The sequence below is a fragment of the Triturus cristatus genome, chromosome 4_1, assembly GCF_964204655.1.
Source record: "Triturus cristatus chromosome 4_1, aTriCri1.1, whole genome shotgun sequence".
Lineage (NCBI taxonomy): Eukaryota > Metazoa > Chordata > Amphibia > Caudata > Salamandridae > Triturus > Triturus cristatus.
In genome coordinates this window covers 7,026,677-7,048,487 of record NC_140585.1, presented here as the reverse complement: position 1 = coordinate 7,048,487, position 21,811 = coordinate 7,026,677, and the positions used below count along the sequence as shown (strand labels likewise).

At 47.2% G+C, this 21,811-nt stretch overlaps 1 protein-coding gene across 1 annotated transcript in view; it reads left to right on the top strand.

Moving 5' to 3' along the window:
* Window positions 1-21,811, top strand: part of LOC146839269 (zonadhesin-like) — a 209,088-nt gene that overhangs the window by 166,100 nt on the left and 21,177 nt on the right. Inside the window, exons 6-7 of the mRNA XM_085650331.1 lie at window positions 1,296-1,682; window positions 10,540-10,832. Coding sequence (XP_085506457.1) covers window positions 1,296-1,682; window positions 10,540-10,832 — 680 coding nt within the window. The remainder of the gene's footprint in view (window positions 1-1,295; window positions 1,683-10,539; window positions 10,833-21,811) is intronic.

Genomic DNA, 21,811 nt, shown 5'->3' with positions numbered 1-21,811 from the left:
TATGTCCTCAATCACTCATATGGTTTCTTGGATAGACACTGCAAGAACAGGGCAGTGAAGACTGTTGTGTAATGTTGTGGTATGTGCTCAATCACTCATATGGTTTCTTGGATAGACACTGCAAGAAAAGGGCAGTGAAGACTGTTGTGTAATGTTGTGTTATGTCCTCAATCACTCATATGGTTTCTTGGATAGACACTGCAAGAACAGGGCAGTGAAGACTGTTGCGTAATGTTGTGGTATGTGCTCAATCACCCCTGGGGCTTTATGGATAGACACTGCAAGAACAGGGCAGTGAAGACTGTTGTGTAATGTTGTGGTATGTGCTCAATCACCCACGGGGTTTCTTGGATAGACACTGCAAGAACAGGGCAGTGACGACTGGAGCGTAATGTTGTGGTATGTGCTCAATCACTCATAGGGTTTCTTGGATAGACACTGCAAGCACAGGGCAGTGACGACTGTTGTGTAGTGTTGTGGTATGTGCTCAATCCCCCATAGGGTTTCTTGGATAGACACTGCAAGAACAGGGCAGTGAAGACTGTTGTGTAATGTTGTGGTATGTGCTCAATCACCCACGGGGTTTCTTGGATAGACACTGCAAGAACAGGGCAGTGAAGACTGTTGTGTAATGTTGTGGTATGTGCTCAATCACTCATGGGGTTTCTTGGATAGACACTGCAAGAACAGGGCAGTGAAGACTGTTGTGTAATGTTGTGGTATGTGCTCAATCACCAATGGGGTTTCTTGGATAGACACTGCAAGCACAGGGCAGTGACGACTGTTGTGTAGTGTTGTGGTATGTGCTCAATCACCCATGGGGTTTCTTGGATAGACACTGCAAGAACACGGCAGTGAAGACTGTTGTGTAATGTTGTGGTATGTGCTCAATCACCCACGGGGTTTCTTGGATAGACACTGCTAGCACAGGGCAGTGAAGACTGTTGTGTAATGTTGTGGTATGTGCTCAATCACCCCTGGGGCTTTATGGATAGACACTGCAAGAACAGGGCAGTGAAGACTGTTGTGTAATGTTGTGGTATGTGCTCAATCACCCCTGGAAGACTCTGCAAACACAGGGGCAGTGTAGAATGTGATGTGAGATGGTGTGATGTGCTCAAACGCCCATGGGGTTTCTTGAATAGACATTGCAAGCACAGGTGTGTGATGTGATGTGATTTGTACATCCATGGGGTTCTTGACCGCAGACCTACAGGGGGAGTTGCAGTGTTGAATTAATAAGATGCGTTGTTTTTAGTGTGGATTATAACAAACCCTCACTCTCTCTCAAACAGCTCGGCGACATGGCCTGGATGTCCAACTGCACCAAAAGGTGTACCTGTGTCGCACCTGGTGTTTTCAACTGCATCGCTGCCAGTTGTACCTCTCCGCAGTACTGCGCCGTGAAGGGCAGTAGCCTGGTCTGCCAGGATGACACAACATCCTGCGTGGTATCTGGTGGAACCCACTATATCACTTTCGACAGATCAGTTGCACATTTTCAGGGTACATGCGCCTATGAGATTACCTCCACCTGCAACTCGTCCACTCAACATTCATTCCATGTCACTGCGGAAAATCAAGAAGATGCCAACGTGAGCTTCATATCTCAAGTCACTGTCTCCTTCCAGATGAGCGGCCAGCAGGTCCGGCTGGTGGTGGGAAGAGACAAAGTAGTGCAGGTGAGGGTCAATTGTATTACACTTTTTGTATACTTCATATGAAATGACTACTGTATGACTAAGAGCAAGTGTACAAGGAAAACGTAATTATCCAGGATTGGATCTTTCATAGATTCACATGCTTGAATCATTCCCCGTCGTTGAAGTGGGAGTCCCATGGTATATAGAAATCAGTATTCAATTGTACTAACGGCCATAATGTTAATGTACATTCACAATAATAGCCTATCTATGTCCTTCCAAAAAAAGGACCAAACTTGAAATACAGCCAATCAGGCGACAGCGCCCGCTAGAACGGTCCAAACAGAGGCTGAGCCCCTTGGATTTTCTACCGCACGTAGTGTGAAGGGAGCCTCCATGAACTCTGCTCTGTTTTTCTCTTCAGATTCCTTCTCAAGAGTCTATTCCTGTATGTAGGAGCCTGGCTTAGTATATTGTGCACACTTATGTAAGTGTAGCACCCTGCACTAATCCAGATAACATTTATGGTGATTTTAGTGGTCTTAGACAACCATAGAAAGCTCTCTAAATGGTAGCTGTGTAGAGCACCCTTCAAGCGTAGTCCAAAACGAGTGCAAAGCAGCTTGTTTTACCAGTACTTAATCTTATGGTATAGGTTAAGTGAAAAAGAACCACAGTGTAGTTATACAAAATATATATTTACTTTTAACACTCACTAACACAATGTGTGATCTCCTACCCGGAGATATAAACACAATACACACAATTCTTTGTCAATAGAATACGTAAATTGCACAGAATACACAGTGGTCTCCTGGGGGAGACCAAACCATATACTAAAATAAATGAATGCAAACCACGACTCAAGTCAAGACAGGACCCAGAAGATGTAGAAGAGTCAGAGACCCAAGGAATCACTCAAGGTGAGTATCTAGGAACTCCACGGAGGTCGTGTGCAGTGTGGGAACACGATCGTGTACTCAGCTCTAGTGAATGGGTAAATCGCGGTTGCAGTTAAAACAAAAAAAGGACCCTTCCCAGCGGACCCTGAAGAAACCCCATGGAGGATGGAAGGTTAAGAGCCACCTCACCTGTGGATACCCCAGGAGCTAGGATACCTACACCTGGGAAGCTGGGTCCATAGATGCAAAGTTGAGTCAGAAACCGCCGTAGACCACAAGGGAAGACTACAGGAAGAAGCCTCCGATAAAGAAGGCGAGAAGAGTCCGGTGGAAACCAAAAATGGATTCAGGATGAGAGGAATATGCAAGCAGAGGGGGCAGAGTCTATGCCACTCAGGAGTGAACAGGAAACGCGGAAGATGAATGCCCACCGATGTTGGAGATGCAGGAGAGCTGACGGTGCCCTTTAAGTTGCAGCTGTGCGGGCCAGGCGATGCTGAGGAAGACCAGGAGCTGTCCCATGTTGGATGTCTAGGGCCAAGAAGTCAGTGTCCGGCAGGGGCACCAACAAGCCTTGGCAACGGCAACCAACGTGGTCACAGAAAAAGGTGCAATGTCGGGACCAGCAGGCCCAAGTGACCCACTATGAACAGGTAAGTCAGAGCAGGCTGGAGCAAGCAGGGGAGCCCACTGGATCCAAAGAAGACCCTCAAGAGGACCCACAAGCCATAGCCACAGGAGTCGCAAGAGGACCTCGAACTGCTTACCAAAGGATGAAGGCCCACGGTGCATAGGATGCAGAGGAGGCAAAGATTTTGGCTGGAAGAGATGCTTGAGGCTGGAGCTTCTTGAGACCAAAGATCTCTGGAGGGGAGAGTCAACAAGCCTTTGTAACGGCAAGTTGACGTGGCGCACAGGGGTTCTGTTCTAGCGGTTCTGACGAGGGATACTTGCATCAAACGAGGTGCTCCGGAGCCTTTCGGAGTCCATGGGAGCCTAGGATCAGCGGACCGGTCAACTTTGTTGCGGTGCCTGGAGATGCAGGGGGGAGACTCCTTCACTCCAAGGGAGATTTCTTCTGGTGTCTTGCATCTCCACAGGTCATGTGAAGAACCTGTATGGCGCACAGGCACAGATGTTCCAGCAGACTTGCAGGGGGATGAGGCCAGGAGCAGGAGAAGTCCTCCCAGTTGCAGCGTCGGCTCGCAATGCGAAGTCCAGCGAAGTCCCGAGTCCCCCTGGTGAATAAAAGTGTTGCTAATATGCTCATGCTGAGAGAGCCGATAAATCCTCCATAATGGACAGATTATTTTGGTATTCATTAGGCTCTAGTGAATACCAAAATAATATGTTATGGTTGGGTCCTAAACCAATGAATTGGGGGGCATGATCCCATTGTCCTCAGCCTGTTGGGGTCACACTGCCTTGCCCTTAACCCCTGATACAGTGGCAAAGACTCTGCCCACCACATGTCAGAATATCTGGTTTTACACCCATATTTATTTACATCGTTTGTAAAATTCCCACTGTTTACCCCCTCACTGTCGCGTTACACCCACTCTCCTAACACTGCCTTCCTATCTTATTTTTGCTTTTCACTCCTCTCTCCATCTTTGTATCTGTGCTGTCTGTGTTTCCGCCATGGCAGTGCTCCATTTGGTTGTAGGATTGTAACATTTAAGGGTATGGGAAATGAATGTTTCCCTACGCAAACTATTGACTGTGCCGCCGGCTACAGAGCATGGAACACGTCATGCAGTGGGTAACATAATTATTGTTTGCATGAAACGAAAGCCAGAGGAGGAGAGCAGGCGTTATCTCACAGGGAAAGAAATCCAAGGAGGAGGTGGGCATGCAGCGCAAAGGTGGCGAAGGGTCTCGAGGGCGAAAAGATGGAGCTAAGAGCAGGAAGAGGGGCAAGTGTCTAAATTGACGGAAAAAGGCAGCGGATGGTGACTGTTTAGTAGGAAAAGTTGAGATCTACTCCAAGTAGATCATGAGACAAAGACACTTGATAGCCAAAGGCTCAACAGAAAGTAACGAGAGACCGAGGGTTTGTTGGCGCAGTTTAAAATGAAGGATGCCACTAACATGGCATGCATGACGCACTGACTGCGCTGGGCTTCCGTAGCTCTCGTATACCGGGCAGCGCTCCATTGCGCAGAATGTGTACTCTCAAGAAGCTGTTCTTCCATCACCCAAATGACCCCCCTAGAGGTACTTGTAAAATCCAAACTCATGAGGTGAACATTCTCAGATGTCAGCAGAGAGCTTTTAACTTGTGGACTCCTGATGGTATTTTAAACACCACTCTGTGCTATGGCATTTTAAAAAGAAAGGTTTCTCCCAAGCATTGCAAATCCCAGTTTTCGTGCTCAAATACACCCTGCATTGGTGACAGATTGGGAGGTAATAATGCCTAAAACAGGATTAAAAACAAAGTACAACTTGAGCCGAACGCGATAGGTTAGCCCCGCAGTTTGTGAATGATAAACGTGCCAAAAATCACAGGTGTAAAGTGAGGTTTGCGCATTCCCATGTGCAAAGTGCACATAATTATAAATTCAGGGAGGTGCAACCCGGAGTTCGATGCAATATACAAATTTGCTAAATACCTACGGGCCAGTGGGGATGAGCAGGTGCAACATTTTCAACCTGCATTTTTCAGGTCATGTTTGTTTATTTATTTATGAGTTATTCATTTTCTTTCATTTCATTGTTGCTTGTTTAGTTTCCGGTACTTTAAAATGTAATGTATGCGCGACAAAGATGGATACCGACCCTATCATTTTGCCGCTTGATAATATCCCACCATGTAGCTTCACTCTTTTTACAGGGCAGGGGACCCTCCTATGAAAACATTACTTGGAGGATGGATTCCTTGCTGAAATTCAGATCGTTTATTACATCTGACTTTCAGCAGTGCCAGTTGAGGATGTGGGTGGAGCTAGTGGGGGAAGTGGGTGGAGCCGGGGGAAAGTGGGTGTGGCCTCCGACAAACATTTGAGCACCTGGACCTCATATTTTACAAATTAAGCACTGGTTTATGGGGATGAGCACAGTCCTTCAGATCTCAGGGTAAAATACCAAGAGGAGGACTCTGATGATGATGAACAGCGCCATCAGTTTTATTACGCTCCGCCCAGGCGCTAATTTTAAGATTATCAATACCATCCACAACCTCCACCTAGAAGGGATGAAGTGCGCATGTCCACCTCTCTGGTGTGGGACTTACAAGCTATGTTGCAAGGCTACAAGAGGTGTTTTGCAGACGCTCCACAAGAGCAACCACCTGCGCCACCTGCGCCACCCCAACCAGTTCTTCCCGTCACACCAAAGATTGTACCCCCCCCACCCATGCTGTCCAGGATTTAACCTGTGCGCAATATACGACCGCCAAGGAAAAAACATTCATCCTCAAACAATGAGCACGCGGGCAAGACTCCGGATCCCCAACAACCTCGGGATGAATGGGTTGATTATTTGGTCTCTACTGCATCTCCGCCTCCACCTCACCCAGCAGATTCTCCTCCTGAGGACATTGGGGGCTTTTATAACTTCATGGATAGAGCTCCACCTACCAACGTCAGTCAAACAATCTGACTGCTTTCTACGCGACTTCAAGGAGCAAGCAGTCTGGAAGGTCAAGTCCTATCATAGATTACATCTGTGAGGAAGGAATAAAGATTAGGAAGAATCCAGCAATGGAAACACCTTTTCCACTGCGCCTCGACTATAAGTACAAGGCCACTGATAATTCCCCGGCCTGCCTTACAAGTCATCCAAAACCTGACTTGGTCATTTCGCTTGCTGCGCAAAGACGCTCCAAGAATCCTTCCATCCATATCTCAGCACCTCGGGACAAGGAGGGCAGATGCCTGGACAATATAGGAAAAAGGTTCTCCCTCATGCCAGCCATCACAGAGCGCGCAGCCAATTCTTTAGCAATTCTGGCGTGCTATGACCGACAAATGTGGTTGGATGTCGCCAGTATATTCAACCTCATCCTACAAGACAAGAAGGCAAAGGCAAGGAAAATAGTAGAAGAGGGTGAGCGCATACCTTTAAAAATCATCTGCTGTGCGCTTAGCATCACCTCAACAGTATTTAGGCCATTGGCCAGAGCGGCAGTCTTACAATGCCAGGTGTGGCTCACGGCGGAGTCTTTCAGACCAGAGGTCCAATCAAGATTTTTTCCAGTGGCCTATGATGGTGAGACGCTGTTGAGGCAACACATTGATGATACCTTGTTGGCGATAAAGACCGACAGGAATCTTGCGAGATCTGCTCGCACTCCACAGTACTGGAAATTACCCTTTCATGGTGCCAGAGGGAGAGGTTTTTCCACCTTTAAAGGAAGCTATCAATGACCTCAACCGTACCAGCTCAGTCCCAATGCAGACCGGCTTACCACCAGCCCTATAGTCAACCGCCTTCCGTGGGTGTTGGACTTAGTAACCTATGAACACACCCTGGAGTTGTGCAGAGGCCACCAGCCAATCCTCCAAGAGGAGCACATTCCCATCACATTCACTTAATGAGGAAAGAGCGATAGACCGAGTTCCTGCTTCTCAGAAGTGCATGGGTTTCTACTCCTGTTTTTTCCTTATTTTAAAGACATTTGGAGAGTGGTGACCCATCCTGGACCTCAGGAAGTTAAACACATTTCTGCACAAACAGTCTTTCCGTAAGATTACTCTTTCCGATATCCTTCATCTCTTACACAGCGGAGACTACATGACCTCCCTGGATTTACAAGACGCTGACTTCCACATTCCCATCCATCCCAAGCATCGCAAGTGTCTCCGCTTCACCATGGCCAGGATCCAGTTCAAGGTCCTTCCCTTGGGTCTCATGTCTGTTCTGAGAATCTTCATGAAATGTCTGGCCCCTGAAGCAGCCACACTTCGCAAACAAGGTCACAGGTATTCCCCTACCTGGATGACTGGCTGCTAAACGCTTCGACACCGCAGCAGGCTTCCAAGACTACCAGGGCCTGCCTTTCACTATTTCACAAACTTGGTCTCACGATCAAATACCAAAAATCTTTAACCGTCCCAAGACGGACAATGATTCCTTTTAGGAACCAACCAGATATCACCAGCAACAAGGCCTATCTGTCTCTGGACCGACAACAGCAGTTGTCAGACCGAGCCTTAAAAGTTTATGGAGAAAGTCAGTTCCAGTGCTGATGTTCAAATCACTTCTGGGCAAGACGTCTTCTACCATAATTTTGGTTCCACTTGCTCGTCAGAAAATGAGACCGTTGCAGAAAGAGCTCCTGTTGCAATAGGTCCAATCTACAGGCTCCTTCGACGATTTGATCAGCATTACCTCCAGAAAGCAGGAAATGTTAACTTGATGTTCTCAAGTATTTAATCTTTCACAGGGTCTGACTTTTCTGACGCCAACACTGGATTACATCGTCACCACTGATGCCTCTCTGGAAGGATGGGAGGGCCATTTACAAGATCCCAGGATTCAGGGAAATAGCCACAATCTAAAATCACTGCACATCAATAGTCTAGAGATAAAGGCTTTATTCCTCACTCTGCAGGCCTTCCTCCCGTGCAATGCAGGACCCTCTGTGCTAGTCCGCACAGACAATACGACTAGCATGTATTACATCAACAAGCAAGGAGGCACAAGGTGCCTATCTCTCTCACAAGAGGCTCAAAACCTATGGAATTGGCTGGAAATGTACAGAATCGCCCTGAAGGCAGACCATGTGCCAGATGTGAACAACATCCTGGCAGACACGCTCAGCAGAACCATTGACAGTTGCATCGAGTGGGAACTGGATCAACAGGTATTGGACGGGATCTTCTCAAGTTGGGGCAATCAAACACCGGTTCTTTTCGCGACCAACACGAATGCCAAGTGCCTTTTTTACGCCAGTCGATACCCACTCCCAGGGTCATCGGGAAATGCCCTTTCGATGAAATGGTCAGGGATTTATGCATACGGTTTTCCCCCCATTCCAAGGATTCTCACCAAAATGAAGATGGAAGGATGTCACCTCCTTCTGATATCTCCCAGATGGCCCAGGCAGCCCTGGTTTACTGCGCTTCTGCTGCTATTGGAAACCAAACCCACCATTTTGCCCAGGATCCACAACCTCCTCACGAGGAACAGCAGCCAGTTCCTGCATCCAGACCCTGGTTCTCTTCAGAGACATGCATGGCTCCTGAATTCCATGAGTGCAGTATTCTAAACCTCTCAAGAATGTAGAGATATTCTGGCCACACCGAGGGCCGACTCAACAAACAAGACACACAAATTAAAATGGAAAAGGTTCTGCTTATGCTGTGAAGCATCGAATCTCCAGCCCTTGGAAGCATCACCTGAGCACATTCCACCATACCTGCCATCTCTAGCTCGTTCAGGATTGGTGCAAGATTCACCTTGCATCAATATCAAGATTCAGGCGTACGTCTCATTCACCTTCCCTCTCTTCAACTAGGATTGTTAAGCAATTCATGAAGGTGTTGTTCAGAGCCTTCCCTAAAGTAAAAGCTCCTCCCCCAGAATGGCATCTCAATGTGGTTCTCTCGCAGCTCATGAAGCCGCCCTTCGAGCCCATCCACAGGGCAGATCTTAGGTTTCTCACTTGGAAAATTGCTCTGTTGTTAGATCTTACTTCTACCAGAAGGGTCAGTGAGATCCAGGCCTTTACTATTCACGAGCCTGTCTTGTGCTTCCCGGATGACTAGGTGCTCTTGAGGACAAACCCAAAGTTAATTCCCATGGTTCAGTTGCATTTTCATCTCAATGAACCGATCATTCCGCGTACTTTCTTTCCTCATCCGGAATCACCAAGTGAGAAGTCTCTCCATGCCTTTGGCGTTAAACGCTGTCTCAAATTCTATCCCCAGCATACTAAACAATTCAGGAAGTCTGATCAGCTTTTATTCTCCTATGCACTCTCTTAACGAGGTGTTGCAGTCAACAAGGCTCGTGCGTTGTTAGTAGTATTGCTTTAGTGCAGCAAGGTATCCCTTCCGGCACTAAAATAACCCATGGAGGCGCTTTCCTCTTTCTAGGGGCGCTGCAGAATGCGCAGAGGAGTGGGAGGGAAAAAGGGCAGAGTTACTATTAAAGGGAATGGAGCTTGGAAGGAGTAAGAGGAGATTTGGAAGGGCCAGGGAGGGGGTTAGGAGGAACATCACTCACCCACACTAAGCCAATCAGATTACTCTGGGGGTGGAGGCATTTTTGTATTAAGTTTGCACTCGGAGGTTGTGAATACCGAAAGTAGTAACCTTAATACAAAGTGTAAACTGACTCGAAAGTGTAACTTTCCGTTGTGACTCAGGCCCTTACACTCCATGAATCCAGTGCACACTCCTTGGATTGAGTAGATGGCCATGGGCTCGGGCACGCTCCCTTGGATGGAGGGCCATCAGTGGATCATTCCTCCTTGTTTGCTCAAAGCTCCATGGATCTTCCACTTAGTCCGGCCTCCTAGACTGGCTCAGGTGCCTCCTGAGGTCATTGCTGATCAGTTACATGATCACTCTTTGGGCAGTTATTTAATGTGTCTATGTCTCAGGTATGAGTATCTGCACCGTGGTCTGACCTCACCATCTGCCAGGTGTGGCCGGTGGCTGCTGAGGGACATGGATCAGCTCCTGGCCATTTCTGTATGTGCACCTGTTATACAGCCCTAGGGTCAGCCTCCTGGACAACAATGAAAGGAGCGCAACAAGGAGGTGGGGCCAGTAATGGGACAAGTGGACAACAAGTGTAGGAGTTCAGTTTAAGGGGCAACAAGCGGTGGAATTCAGGTAAATGAGGCGGCAAGAGGGGGCAGGTAAATGGAGCAACAAGAGGGGGGAGGTCAGTAAATAAGATAACAAGAGGGGGAATTCAGGTAAATGAGGGGGACAGGTAGATTGGACTGCAAGAGGGGGGGCAGGCGATAGCTGAATGGTCATTTAATCTAGAGTAGACTCACAGATCATAATCGAACTTCATATCCTTATCTCTTTCAGGTTAATGGGACCGCGGTATCGCTGCCCGCGCGCATCCAATCCACAGCGCAGGTCACTTATGACGATGAGTGGCAGGATGTGCGAGTGACACTGTGGAACGATACTGAAATACGCTATGATGGGAGTAATACCCTGATCATTAGAGTTGGACCTCGGTATGAGAATCAACTATGTGGCTTGTGTGGCAACTTCAATGGAAACTCAAGTGATGATAAGGTACAGCCAGATGGGACCCTTGCCACGAGCGATCAGGAGTTCGGAAACTCATGGACGTCAGAGTCCAGCTCGACAGAGTGAGTAGAACATTCACAAGCTTTGATCTTTCATAGAATCCATTTGTTGAGTTGCCTGTTGTCCGGTCAGTGACACAACTTCCCCAGGGCCAGCGCAACATTGGGAATGAGCTCTAGGTAGGGTAATGGGGAGAGAAGCAGTCGCCTTCCATCTCTCAGTCGCAGGGTTGCACTGCTGGACGTGGGGAGTGAATGTCACAATATTGTGCTTTTATGTCGGCCTCAAGAATATTGTATCCATGATCTCTTGTAGATTTACTATTCTTAACTCCACATCTACTTTCCTTGATGGTACCTCTGCCGCGAGGGAAGTATAGATTTACTATTCTTAACCCCACATCTACTTTCCTTGATGATACCTCTGCCGCGAGGGAAGTATAGATTTACTATTCTTAACTCCACATATACTTTCCTTGATGATACCTGTGCCGCGAGGGAAGAATAGATTTACTATTCTTAACTCCACATATACTTTCCTTGATGATACCTGTGCCGCGAGGGAAGTATAGATTTACTATTCTTAACTCCACATATACTTTCCTTGATGATACCTCTGCCGCGAGGGAAGTATAGATTTACTATTCTTAACTCCACATATACTTTCCTTGATGATACCTCTGCCGCGAGGGAAGCATAGATTTACTATTCTTAACTCCACATATACTTTCCTTGATGATACCTCTGCCGCGAGGGAAGTATAGATTTACTATTCTTAACTCCACATATACTTTCCTTGATGGTACCTCTGCCGCGAGGGAAGTATAGATTTACTATTCTTAACTCCACATATACTTTCCTTGATGATACCTGTGCCGCGAGGGAAGTATAGATTTACTATTCTTAACTCCACATATACTTTCCTTGATGGTACCTGTGCCGCGAGGGAAGTATAGATTTACTATTCTTAACTCCACATATACTTTCCTTGATGATACCTCTGCCGCGAGGGAAGTATAGATTTACTATCCTTAACCCCACATATACTTTCCTTGATGGTACCTCTGCCGCGAGGGAAGTATAGATTTACTATTCTTAACTCCACATATACTTTCCTTGATGGTACCTCTGCCGCGAGGGAAGTATAGATTTACTATCCTTAACCCCACATATACTTTCCTTGATGGTACCTCTGCCGCGAGGGAAGTATAGATTTACTATTCTTAACTCCACATATACTTTCCTTGATGGTACCTCTGCCGCGAGGGAAGTATAGATTTACTATTCTTAACTCCACATATACTTTCCTTGATGATACCTCTGCCGCGAGGGAAGTATAGATTTACTATTCTTAACTCCACATATACTTTCCTTGCTGATACCTCTGCCGCGAGGGAAGTATAGATTTACTATTCTTAACCCCACATCTACTTTCCTTGATGATACCTCTGCCGCGAGGGAAGTATAGATTTACTATTCTTAACTCCACATATACTTTCCTTGATGGTACCTCTGCCGCGAGGGAAGTATAGATTTACTATTCTTAACTCCACATATACTTTCCTTGATGATACCTCTGCCGCGAGGGAAGTATAGATTTACTATTCTTAACTCCACATATACTTTCCTTGATGATACCTGTTCCGCGAGGGAAGTATAGATTTACTATTCTTAACTCCACATATACTTTCCTTGATGATACCTCTGCCGCGAGGGAAGCATAGATTTACTATTCTTAACTCCACATATACTTTCATTGATGATACCTGTGCCGCGAGGGAAGTATAGATTTACTATTCTTAACTCCACATATACTTTCCTTGATGATACCTGTGCCGCGAGGGAAGTATAGATTTACTATTCTTAACTCCACATATACTTTCCTTGATGATACCTCTGCCGCGAGGGAAGCATAGATTTACTATTCTTAACTCCACATATACTTTCCTTGATGATACCTCTGCCGCGAGGGAAGTATAGATTTACTATTCTTAACTCCACATATACTTTCCTTGATGATACCTGTGCCGCGAGGGAAGTATAGATTTACTATTCGTAACTCTACATATACTTTCCTTGATGATACCTGTGCCGCGAGGGAAGTATAGATTTACTATTCGTAACTCTACATATACTTTCCTTGATGGTACCTCTGCCGCGAGGGAAGCATAGATTTACTATTCTTAACTCCACATATACTTTCCTTGATGATACCTCTGCCGCGAGGGAAGTATAGATTTATGATTCTTAACTCCACCTATACTTTCCTTGATGGTACCTCTGCCGCGAGGGAAGTATAGATTTACTATTCTTAACTCCACATATACTTTCCTTGATGATACCTCTGCCGCGAGGGAAGTATAGATTTATGATTCTTAACTCCACATATACTTTCCTTGATGATACCTCTGCCGCGAGGGAAGTATAGATTTATGATTCTTAACTCCACCTATACTTTCCTTGATGGTACCTCTGCCGCGAGGGAAGTATAGATTTACTATTCTTAACTCCACATATACTTTCCTTGATGGTACCTCTGCCGCGAGGGAAGCATAGATTTACTATTCTTAACTCCACATATACTTTCCTTGATGATACCTCTGCCGCGAGGGAAGCATAGATTTACTATTCTTAACTCCACATATACTTTCCTTGATGATACCTCTGCCGCGAGGGAAGTATAGATTTACTATTCTTAACTCCACATATACTTTCCTTGATGATACCTGTTCCGCGAGGGAAGTATAGATTTACTATTCTTAACTCCACATATACTTTCCTTGATGGTACCTCTGCCGCGAGGGAAGCATAGATTTACTATTCTTAACCCCACATCTACTCTACTCTGACGATACGTTGGTAGTTATAGATACGGAATGTTGGCACGTCAAAAAAATGACACTGTGGTAACGCACTGACATGGGCATCCCTCTGCATCTGTGTCACCACACCCCATGGCTCTTGTAAACTTCCTTGTTCTCTGTGACACACCTGGGGCTGGAAAGACTCTTAAGGCACCAAGCACCAGGCCTAGGAGATCAGGGTCTCCCTGCTCTGCCACCTTATGTTGTTTTTTAACCTTTTTGTAGGACTTTGGACTGACTCCCCAGCCCTAGGATGGCTGTCACTGGATCCTTGATGATGTGGTGGCAGCCAATCAGATCTCACCATGAGCTCTGTTGACCCCATGGATCCTCCGGGGCATTACAATTATATTGAGCCTTAATTGCTTAATAGTTTATTGCTGGGGTGGTGACCGGATCCAAGCCCCTCCCGCGCCCGGCCAGCTATTTTAACTCATGCTAGGCCGGACGCGCAGCGGAATACGAAGGGAAGCGGCTGCGAGATCCACATCGTAGCGCCGAAGGATTTCCCCAGAGATTATCGCTTTTAACTGTGGGCTTGCCCTCATTTTATTAATTTTACCATTATTACTCTGCTTTTTAAATCTTGGAAAGCGGACTCAGTTTTATGTAATTTATTGCTGGGGTGGTACGCTAGTGCAGAGTGAGGGTGATTGCATCTCCACGATAAGAAATTGTTGGTGCCCAGACTCACCTGCTCGTTCTTGTGTGCAGTCTCCGCTTCCCCGGTCCAACGCCGGCCTTGTGCCGTTTGATTGGAGGGAAGCGGACACACCTTTTTCTGTCAGCCAATCACCCTTAAGACCCTGCACTTCCGGTTTCGTGACCGGATCCAAGCCCCTCCCGCGCCCGGCCAGCTATTTTAACTCATGTTGGGCCGGACGCACGCAGCGGACGCGCCGCCGGCATGCCGAAGGCGCGCCAAAGGCAAGCCCGTCTGCGCCCGTCCGCGCTAAGGACGTGCGTAAGGCAGGAAATGCTGTCCAAACAGTGCCTAAACTAAAATACAGTTCCGAGGCTTTAAGGTCACTCAACGATAAGAATGAATGCAACCACCAAGTTGCCCCGGGAAAATTACGGGGAGCTTACACATGTTATAAGTGTAGACAGACGTTTCTTTATAGCCCCACCACAGTGATCAATAAGACGAGCCCTCCCATTTCAACTCGCAAATCCACGTTGCAAGGAGGACTTATCAATGTGAGATCACTCAGTAAACACTGTCAAGATATTAGGGACCTAATACTGGACATGCAGCTCGATTTCTTATTCATTACGGAATCTTGGTTGAAAGAATGGTGTAACCCGGACATAGCCATTGCACTTCCTCCTAACTATAATATTTACAGAAAGGACAGGTCAGATGTCAGAGGAGGTGGACTGGCCATCATCATTCGTGACTCTCTTTCCTGCTCCACTCTAGACCTAGTCTCCTTCAAAGGCGCAGAAAGCCTAGGCTTCTGTATTTCCCTGGATGCCTCACTGTCATCTTCAGGGGTCCTAATCTACCGACCGCCTGGACAAAGCGCCACCTTCATAGACTCGCTAGGAGACGCCTTAAGCCAGCCACTTCTCAAATACGCTAATTTTACAATGCTCTGGGATTTCAATCTCCATTTGGAATCCAAAGGATCTCCTGTTACGGACAATTTCCTTCAAATAATTGAACTCCTCACTCTAAAACAACTGGTTGAGCACCCCACCCACCTGGCTGGCCACACCCTAGATGGGATCTGTTCCAACTTCACTGCACTTACGGTGAACCCCCCCATCCCATTAATCTGGACAGACCATCACATGATCCCACTCACCTTAGTGTATTCAACAATAGGGACTCCTGACCCCACCTCCCTCAACTCTAAACCCAGTCGTCAATGGTCCAAACTCATGAATAACCCTAAGCTTATGCCCCTTGCCCAGGCACGCAGACCAATTCTCACAGGCAACCCGAACCAAGACTCATGCCACTTCCATACTTGGCTCTCCACCATATGCAATGATTTAGCGCCCCTAGAGTTTCACGACAGGAAAGGAAAGAGGAAACCAAAAACTCAGAGACCACCCTGGTTCACTCCTGACTTAGCCAAAGAACAATCTCATTGCAAGCAACAAGAACGTAAATGGAGAAAGTCCTACATTGCTGATGATAGGCGAGCCTACAAAGCATGTAGAAGACTTACCATGTCCATATTAAAACCACCAAAAAAGTATATTATTCAAAAGCTATACTGGAGTCAAAACTCGATCAAAAATCAATTTTTAAAATGATCAACTCCTTCACAAATCCTAAAGGACTACAGAAAGACCTACCCCCCTCACAAACTTTGTGCAACAACATCTCTAATTACTTTGAAGACAAGATTTCCAAAATACGAAAAAACTTCCCCCTTACCCCTTCTAACATAGAGACTGAAGTCCCCAATCCGGGTCAGGCCACCTTGGGTATTTCAACCCTTAAACCGGTTTCACTGGAATCTACCTCCAAGGCCATAATGACCTGTAAATCAGGATCCCCATTGGATGCCTGTCCCCCCATGATCCTACACAAACTTATTGACATAATCAACCCGGTCATAAATCAAATGATCAATTCCTCATTAAGTACAGGCATTGTCCCAGACGACTGGAAACTTGCCCTGGTCAAACCCCTCAAAAAGAAACAAAATGTGTGACGCATCGGTCCTCTCTAACCTACGGCCCATCTCGCTGCTTGCGGCTCTGGGCAAAATTATGGAGAGGTTCGTGCTCAAAGAACTCTCAAACTTCATCGAATCTAATAACACTCTTCATCCTCAACAATCTGGCTTCCGTCCCAGACACTCAACGGAGTCTGCCCTCCTAGAGATCACAGAGACGCTAAAAACCATCGCAGACTCGGATAAGAAAGCCGTCCTGATCCTCCTGGATCTTTCCGCCGCGTTCAATACTATCTCCCATGACATCCTTCTCGCAAGACTCGAACGCGGCGGCATCACGGGTACCGCTCTGGCATGGATCAGATCTTTTCTTACCAACCGTAGACAAACTGTTTCTCTAGGCCCCTTTCTCTTTACGGAGAAGACCATAGCAACAGGTGTCCCTCAGGGCTCCTCCTTGAGCCCTCTGTTATTTAACATTTATATGGCCCCTCTTATCTTCCTTATAAAATCCTTTGGAATCGAAGTCACTTCCTATGCTGACGACACCCAAATGATCGTCTCCCTGGACAAGAATAATACCGATGCCGAAACGAACTTCAAAACGTGTCTTTCTCAAGTCATACAATGGATGAAGAACAACCATCTACAATGCAACACGGACAAAACTGAAATCCTACCCATTGGCACTAATGTTACCTTCATCCCTGATAGTTGGTGGCCAGAAGGCACCTCCCCTCCACCAGAGATGGTTAAAGTAGCCAGAAACTTAGGGGTCAAGTTTGACTCCGCCCTATCTTTTCTCCCTCATGCTCTAACCACGGCAGGAGCCTGCTTTAGCTTAATGAGATCTCTGAAGAAATTCTTCGGTCTCATTCCACTGGCAGCCAAGAAATCAGTGATAGTCGCCCTAATCCTCTTGCGCTTGGACTACTGCAACAGCCTGCTAGCGGGTACTAATAAATCCACAATAAAAATATTGCAAGTAGCTCAAAACGCTGCAGCCCGTCTGGTTTTAAGGCTCCCACGCAGATCTTCGGCATCCTTGGCGCTCAAAACCCTGCATTGGCTTCCCATCCATAAAAGAATCCTCTTTAAGATTCTCTTGATCACCCATAAAGCCACTTGCAGGTCAGGGCCCAGGTACCTGTCAGCACGTTTCTCCCCCTACACCACCATCAGGACGCTTAGATCTTCCTCAGCTAATCTCCTAAAACCACCCCATTTTAAACTCATTACTAAGGGTGGCAAAACGGTCGCATACCTTGGTTCTAAAGCGTGGAACGCACTCCCTATCGGCCTACGACTTCAGGAATCTGAATCCCTCTTTAGGAAGGCATTAAAAAATTGGATACTCAATATCCCAGATGACCACTGCTTTGCGCTAATCTACATTTTCTTCCATCTTGAAATTCCTTCCCAGCTTTCCTCACCTCGTTCCCTTAGCGCCAGGAGGCTCCTTGCGGAGTGACAGTTTGCGCTTTATAAATGCATACTTACATTACATTACATTACAATAACTACAGAAATCCGTTTAGCAGTTTGGGCTGTAGCTGCCCCGCAGCCCCTGGACCTACACCTCCCCGGGACTTTAAATTTGAATAATGCGGGCGAGGAGTGCGGACCCTCCGCAGTCCTGGGGACCGCCACCTTCTTTAGCTAAAATAAATGCGGGGCTGCAGCCCCTGGGGACCACAACCTCGCTGGGGCTTTTTCTTTTATTAATGGGGGCTGCGTGGATCCCCCACAGCCCCGGGTACCGCCACCTCCCTGGGGCAATTAACAGAGAAATGCAGGGACCTGTGGAGCCCCCCACCCACAGCCCCAGGGGCCATCCCCTACCCAGCCCTCAAACAATATAATGAAGGGGGTACATAGCCGATGCCGACCCAGGGGACCACCACCTCCCCGGGGCTAAAGTGAAGATTGGAGGGCGCCGCATGCCCCCCCTTCTGCCAAAGATGGCCCTGGGGACCGCCACTCCCATGGGCCGGCTCCTGCCATGCCCCTTGGTGCCTACCCCCGGGACATAGCTGTTTGCTATGGCTTGGCAGGAGCTTTGCCGCTCCCGGCAAGTCATAGCAAACTGTGCTCACTTTCAGCAAGTGAGAGCAGTGAAAATGCCCTCGCACGCTGAAAACGGAGCACAATTGCTTTGACGGAGAGGGACCTGCGTGCTAGCATATGTGCTCACAAAAAAAAGTGGGTGCCATGCTAAATGTAAATCGTGGTGCCCAAATACATAAAATTTCGGTGTGCACATAAAAAATTATTAAATAAAAGCAGGTGCATGCTAAATATAAAGCGCAGCACCCCGTGGGCCGTGGTGAAAAATAACCAGCACAGGGAACAAACAAGGTAAAGAACACAAGTATGAAATTAAGTAAACAAGTAGTCCCCAAAGAACACACAGCACTTACGAGTGTATGGACACGGTAGTTGGCCGGTGCTCTTACCTAAAACCGAAAGTGAAGTATTGAAGCCCTAACCAATAAGGAGCCGGGAAACAAAAGGGACGCAGGAGTGAACCAATTGCAAGTGATTACAGCTGGTCTTGCAGACAGTGCATGCACGCTGATGCTCAACCTAACAAGCATTGGCATAGCCAATAGGTCTCGCCTTTGGGACCTTATAAGTGTTTAGCCATGCAACAGTTGCATAACTAAATACTTATAAGGTCCCAAAAGCGAGACCTATTGGCTATGCCAATGCTTGTTACTGTTTCTGTAGTTCAAGTATCAACACATTTGCGAGAAATGTCAAAGCAACTTGTGTTGAGAACCGCGGAAGGAGGCCGAAGACAAGTGACAGACATGTTTCTGTAAGCGCTGGATCCGGGCACGTGTTCTGTCAGCAGGATGCTGGCGTTCACTCTAAAAGGGTAAACTGCTGTAATTACCGCGGCCAGATGCGTCAGAGCCTTTCATATTCCGATTACATCCTGGGTCTTCTTTTACGACATTACTGTTTACGACCCTTCCCATCCATCAACGTATCTTGTAAAATCAACACCCCCCCTACTCCCGTACTCCTCATTTATGATGCAAAAGCGCCCCCTCCTCTGCCACCCAAGAAGGGTCAACTGGCTGGGGATGGGAGATGGGGGTCGGGAGCGGAGTCTGACAGCCAGCAGAGGCGTTTCTGTCAATCAGTTGCAACTTAGGTCAAAACACTTTCAATGTCACCATCGAGACCTAAAACAAACATTGGTAAAGCCAAAAGGTCTGGGCTTATTGTAACAACGCATGCAATGTCAACACATCAGAATCATTCTTATAAGAATAAGAGTGAGTCAGCAGAATCGGTCAGAAAGGGCTGAATTTGTAAAGAAGTCCCATGACGGTCAATGCAGGCACTGGAGTGGTGGTGGAAGGATACACATAACAACCATTGTGTGAGGTAATATTATGTTATGGTGATTTGTATAGAAATGAAATGAAATGAATGAAATGAAATGAAAAAAGAATTTGCTAAAGCGCACTGCTGCCAAGCGGCTTCCTGGCGCTGACACCTCGTCCAGACTCACAAGGACAGTCCCAGAGAGCTAGTTAGGGAAAGCTTGGGAAAACAGAAAAGTTTTAAGGGCCTTACGAAAGTGGGAGTAAATAGGAATAGAACGAAGGAAAAGAGGAAGACTGTTCCAAAACCGGGGGGCCAGGACTGAAAAACGAGTGCCACCAATGCGGGATTTACGGAATCGAGGGACATGGAGAAGAGAAAGTGAGGAGGAACGGAGAGTGCGACTAGGAACGTGGGGAGCAATGAGAGAATTAATGAAATAAGGAGCGGAACGGGCATAAGCCTGAAAAGCAAAACAAGCAAGTTTGAAATAGGATCTGAAATGCACGGGGAGCCAGTGGAGACATTTAAGAGCAGGCGTGATGTGGGAGGCTTTGGGAAGACGAAGGATAAGGCGAGCCGCCTGGTTTTGGATGGCCTGAAGGCGGCGGGTTTCGTAGGCAGGAATGCCAACGTATAGGCCATTCCCATAATCCAGGCGGGACGTGATGAGGGCAGTGATAATGGTTTTGAGAGCATCAACAGAAAAGAACCTTGAAATCTTACGAATTAAACGGAGGGAAAGGAAGCAAGAAGACACCACAGAACTTATCTGGGCGTGCATAGAAAGATCCTGGCTAACCTTAATACCCAAGGTCCGAACAGAGGAAACCGGTGATGGAGAAGGACCAAAGGAACGGGGCCAGTGGGAAGGGGACCAAGGGTTGGAGGGGCCACCCGTGAGGACAAGCTCCGTTTTATCAGGGTTGAGCTTCAAATGATTGAAGCTCATCCATTGGGAAATAAAGATAAGGGTGGAAGAGAATTTGGGAAGAGAATCAAGAGGGGAAGAGAGATCGAAGACGAGCTGGAGATCATCTGCGTAATTGTACACAGAGACCCCCAGCTCCAAAAGTGAGGCGATGAGGGGGCGGATATAAAGGTTAAAGAGTAGAGGGGAAAGGGAAGAACCTTGGGGAACCCCGCAGGTGACCGGGTGCGGGGGAGCGGAAAAGCCGGAGAGCTGAACCGCTTGTGACCTGCCTTGAAGGAAGGACGCCACCCAAGAGAGAGCGAGGCCCTGGATGCCCGCCGCGCTGACACGATCGAGGAGGATGGCATGGTCGACCGTGTCAAACGCAGCGGACAGATCAAGAAGAACCAGGGCTTGAGGGAGGTTTTTGTCCGCCATCCCCTTGAGTTCATCAAGGACTGCAAGAACCACTCCCTCAGTGGAGTGGCCTGGGCGAAAGCCCGCCTGATGAGAGGCCAAAAGGGAATTCTCCTCAATATAGGCGGACAAGCAGGATGTTACGTAGCTTTCCAAGATCTTCCCAAGGTAGGGAAGCAAAGAAATAGGCCTGAAATTGGATAAAAGAGAGGGATCCAGACCAGGTTTTTTTAAAATAGGCAAAACAATAGCAGATTTAAATGAAGAGGGAACGGAGCCAAGAGCCAGGGACGTGTTAAGGAGGGCAAGGGGGGGAGCCGGACAGTTGGTGTAGAGAGTTTTAAGGATCCGTGCAGGAGCACAATCCGTAGGAGAACCCGACTTAACCTTGGCCAAAAGGTCAAGAAAAAGCTGGGGAGAAATAGGTTGAAAGCGATCGAGAATGGAGGTAGAAAGAGGAGAGAAGCCAGGTTGTTCAGGTGAGGGAACAGAGGGAATATTAGCTTTAATGTTGGAAATTTTATCAATAAAGTAGTCGTTGAGGGAAGAACAAAGAGCTTGAGATGGAACAAGGGGTGAAGAAGTGCGATCAGAAAAAGCAAGACTGTGAACAAGAGAAAAGATTTCACGGGATTTATTGGCAGAGAGGGCCACTTTCTCTGTGAAATATTTGGTCTTAGCCGCAAGGATGGCTCTTTTATAGTCGCAAAGAAGGGCTTTGTATTTGGTGCGAAGAGTCGGACAATAGTTCCGTCTCCAATGGCGTTCAGCGCGCCTGAGACTGAGTTTGAGGGCTTTAAGGTCATAAGAAAACCATTTGTGAGCGTCATGGGGACGAACAGATTTAACCTTCTTAAGCGGGGCCACCCGATC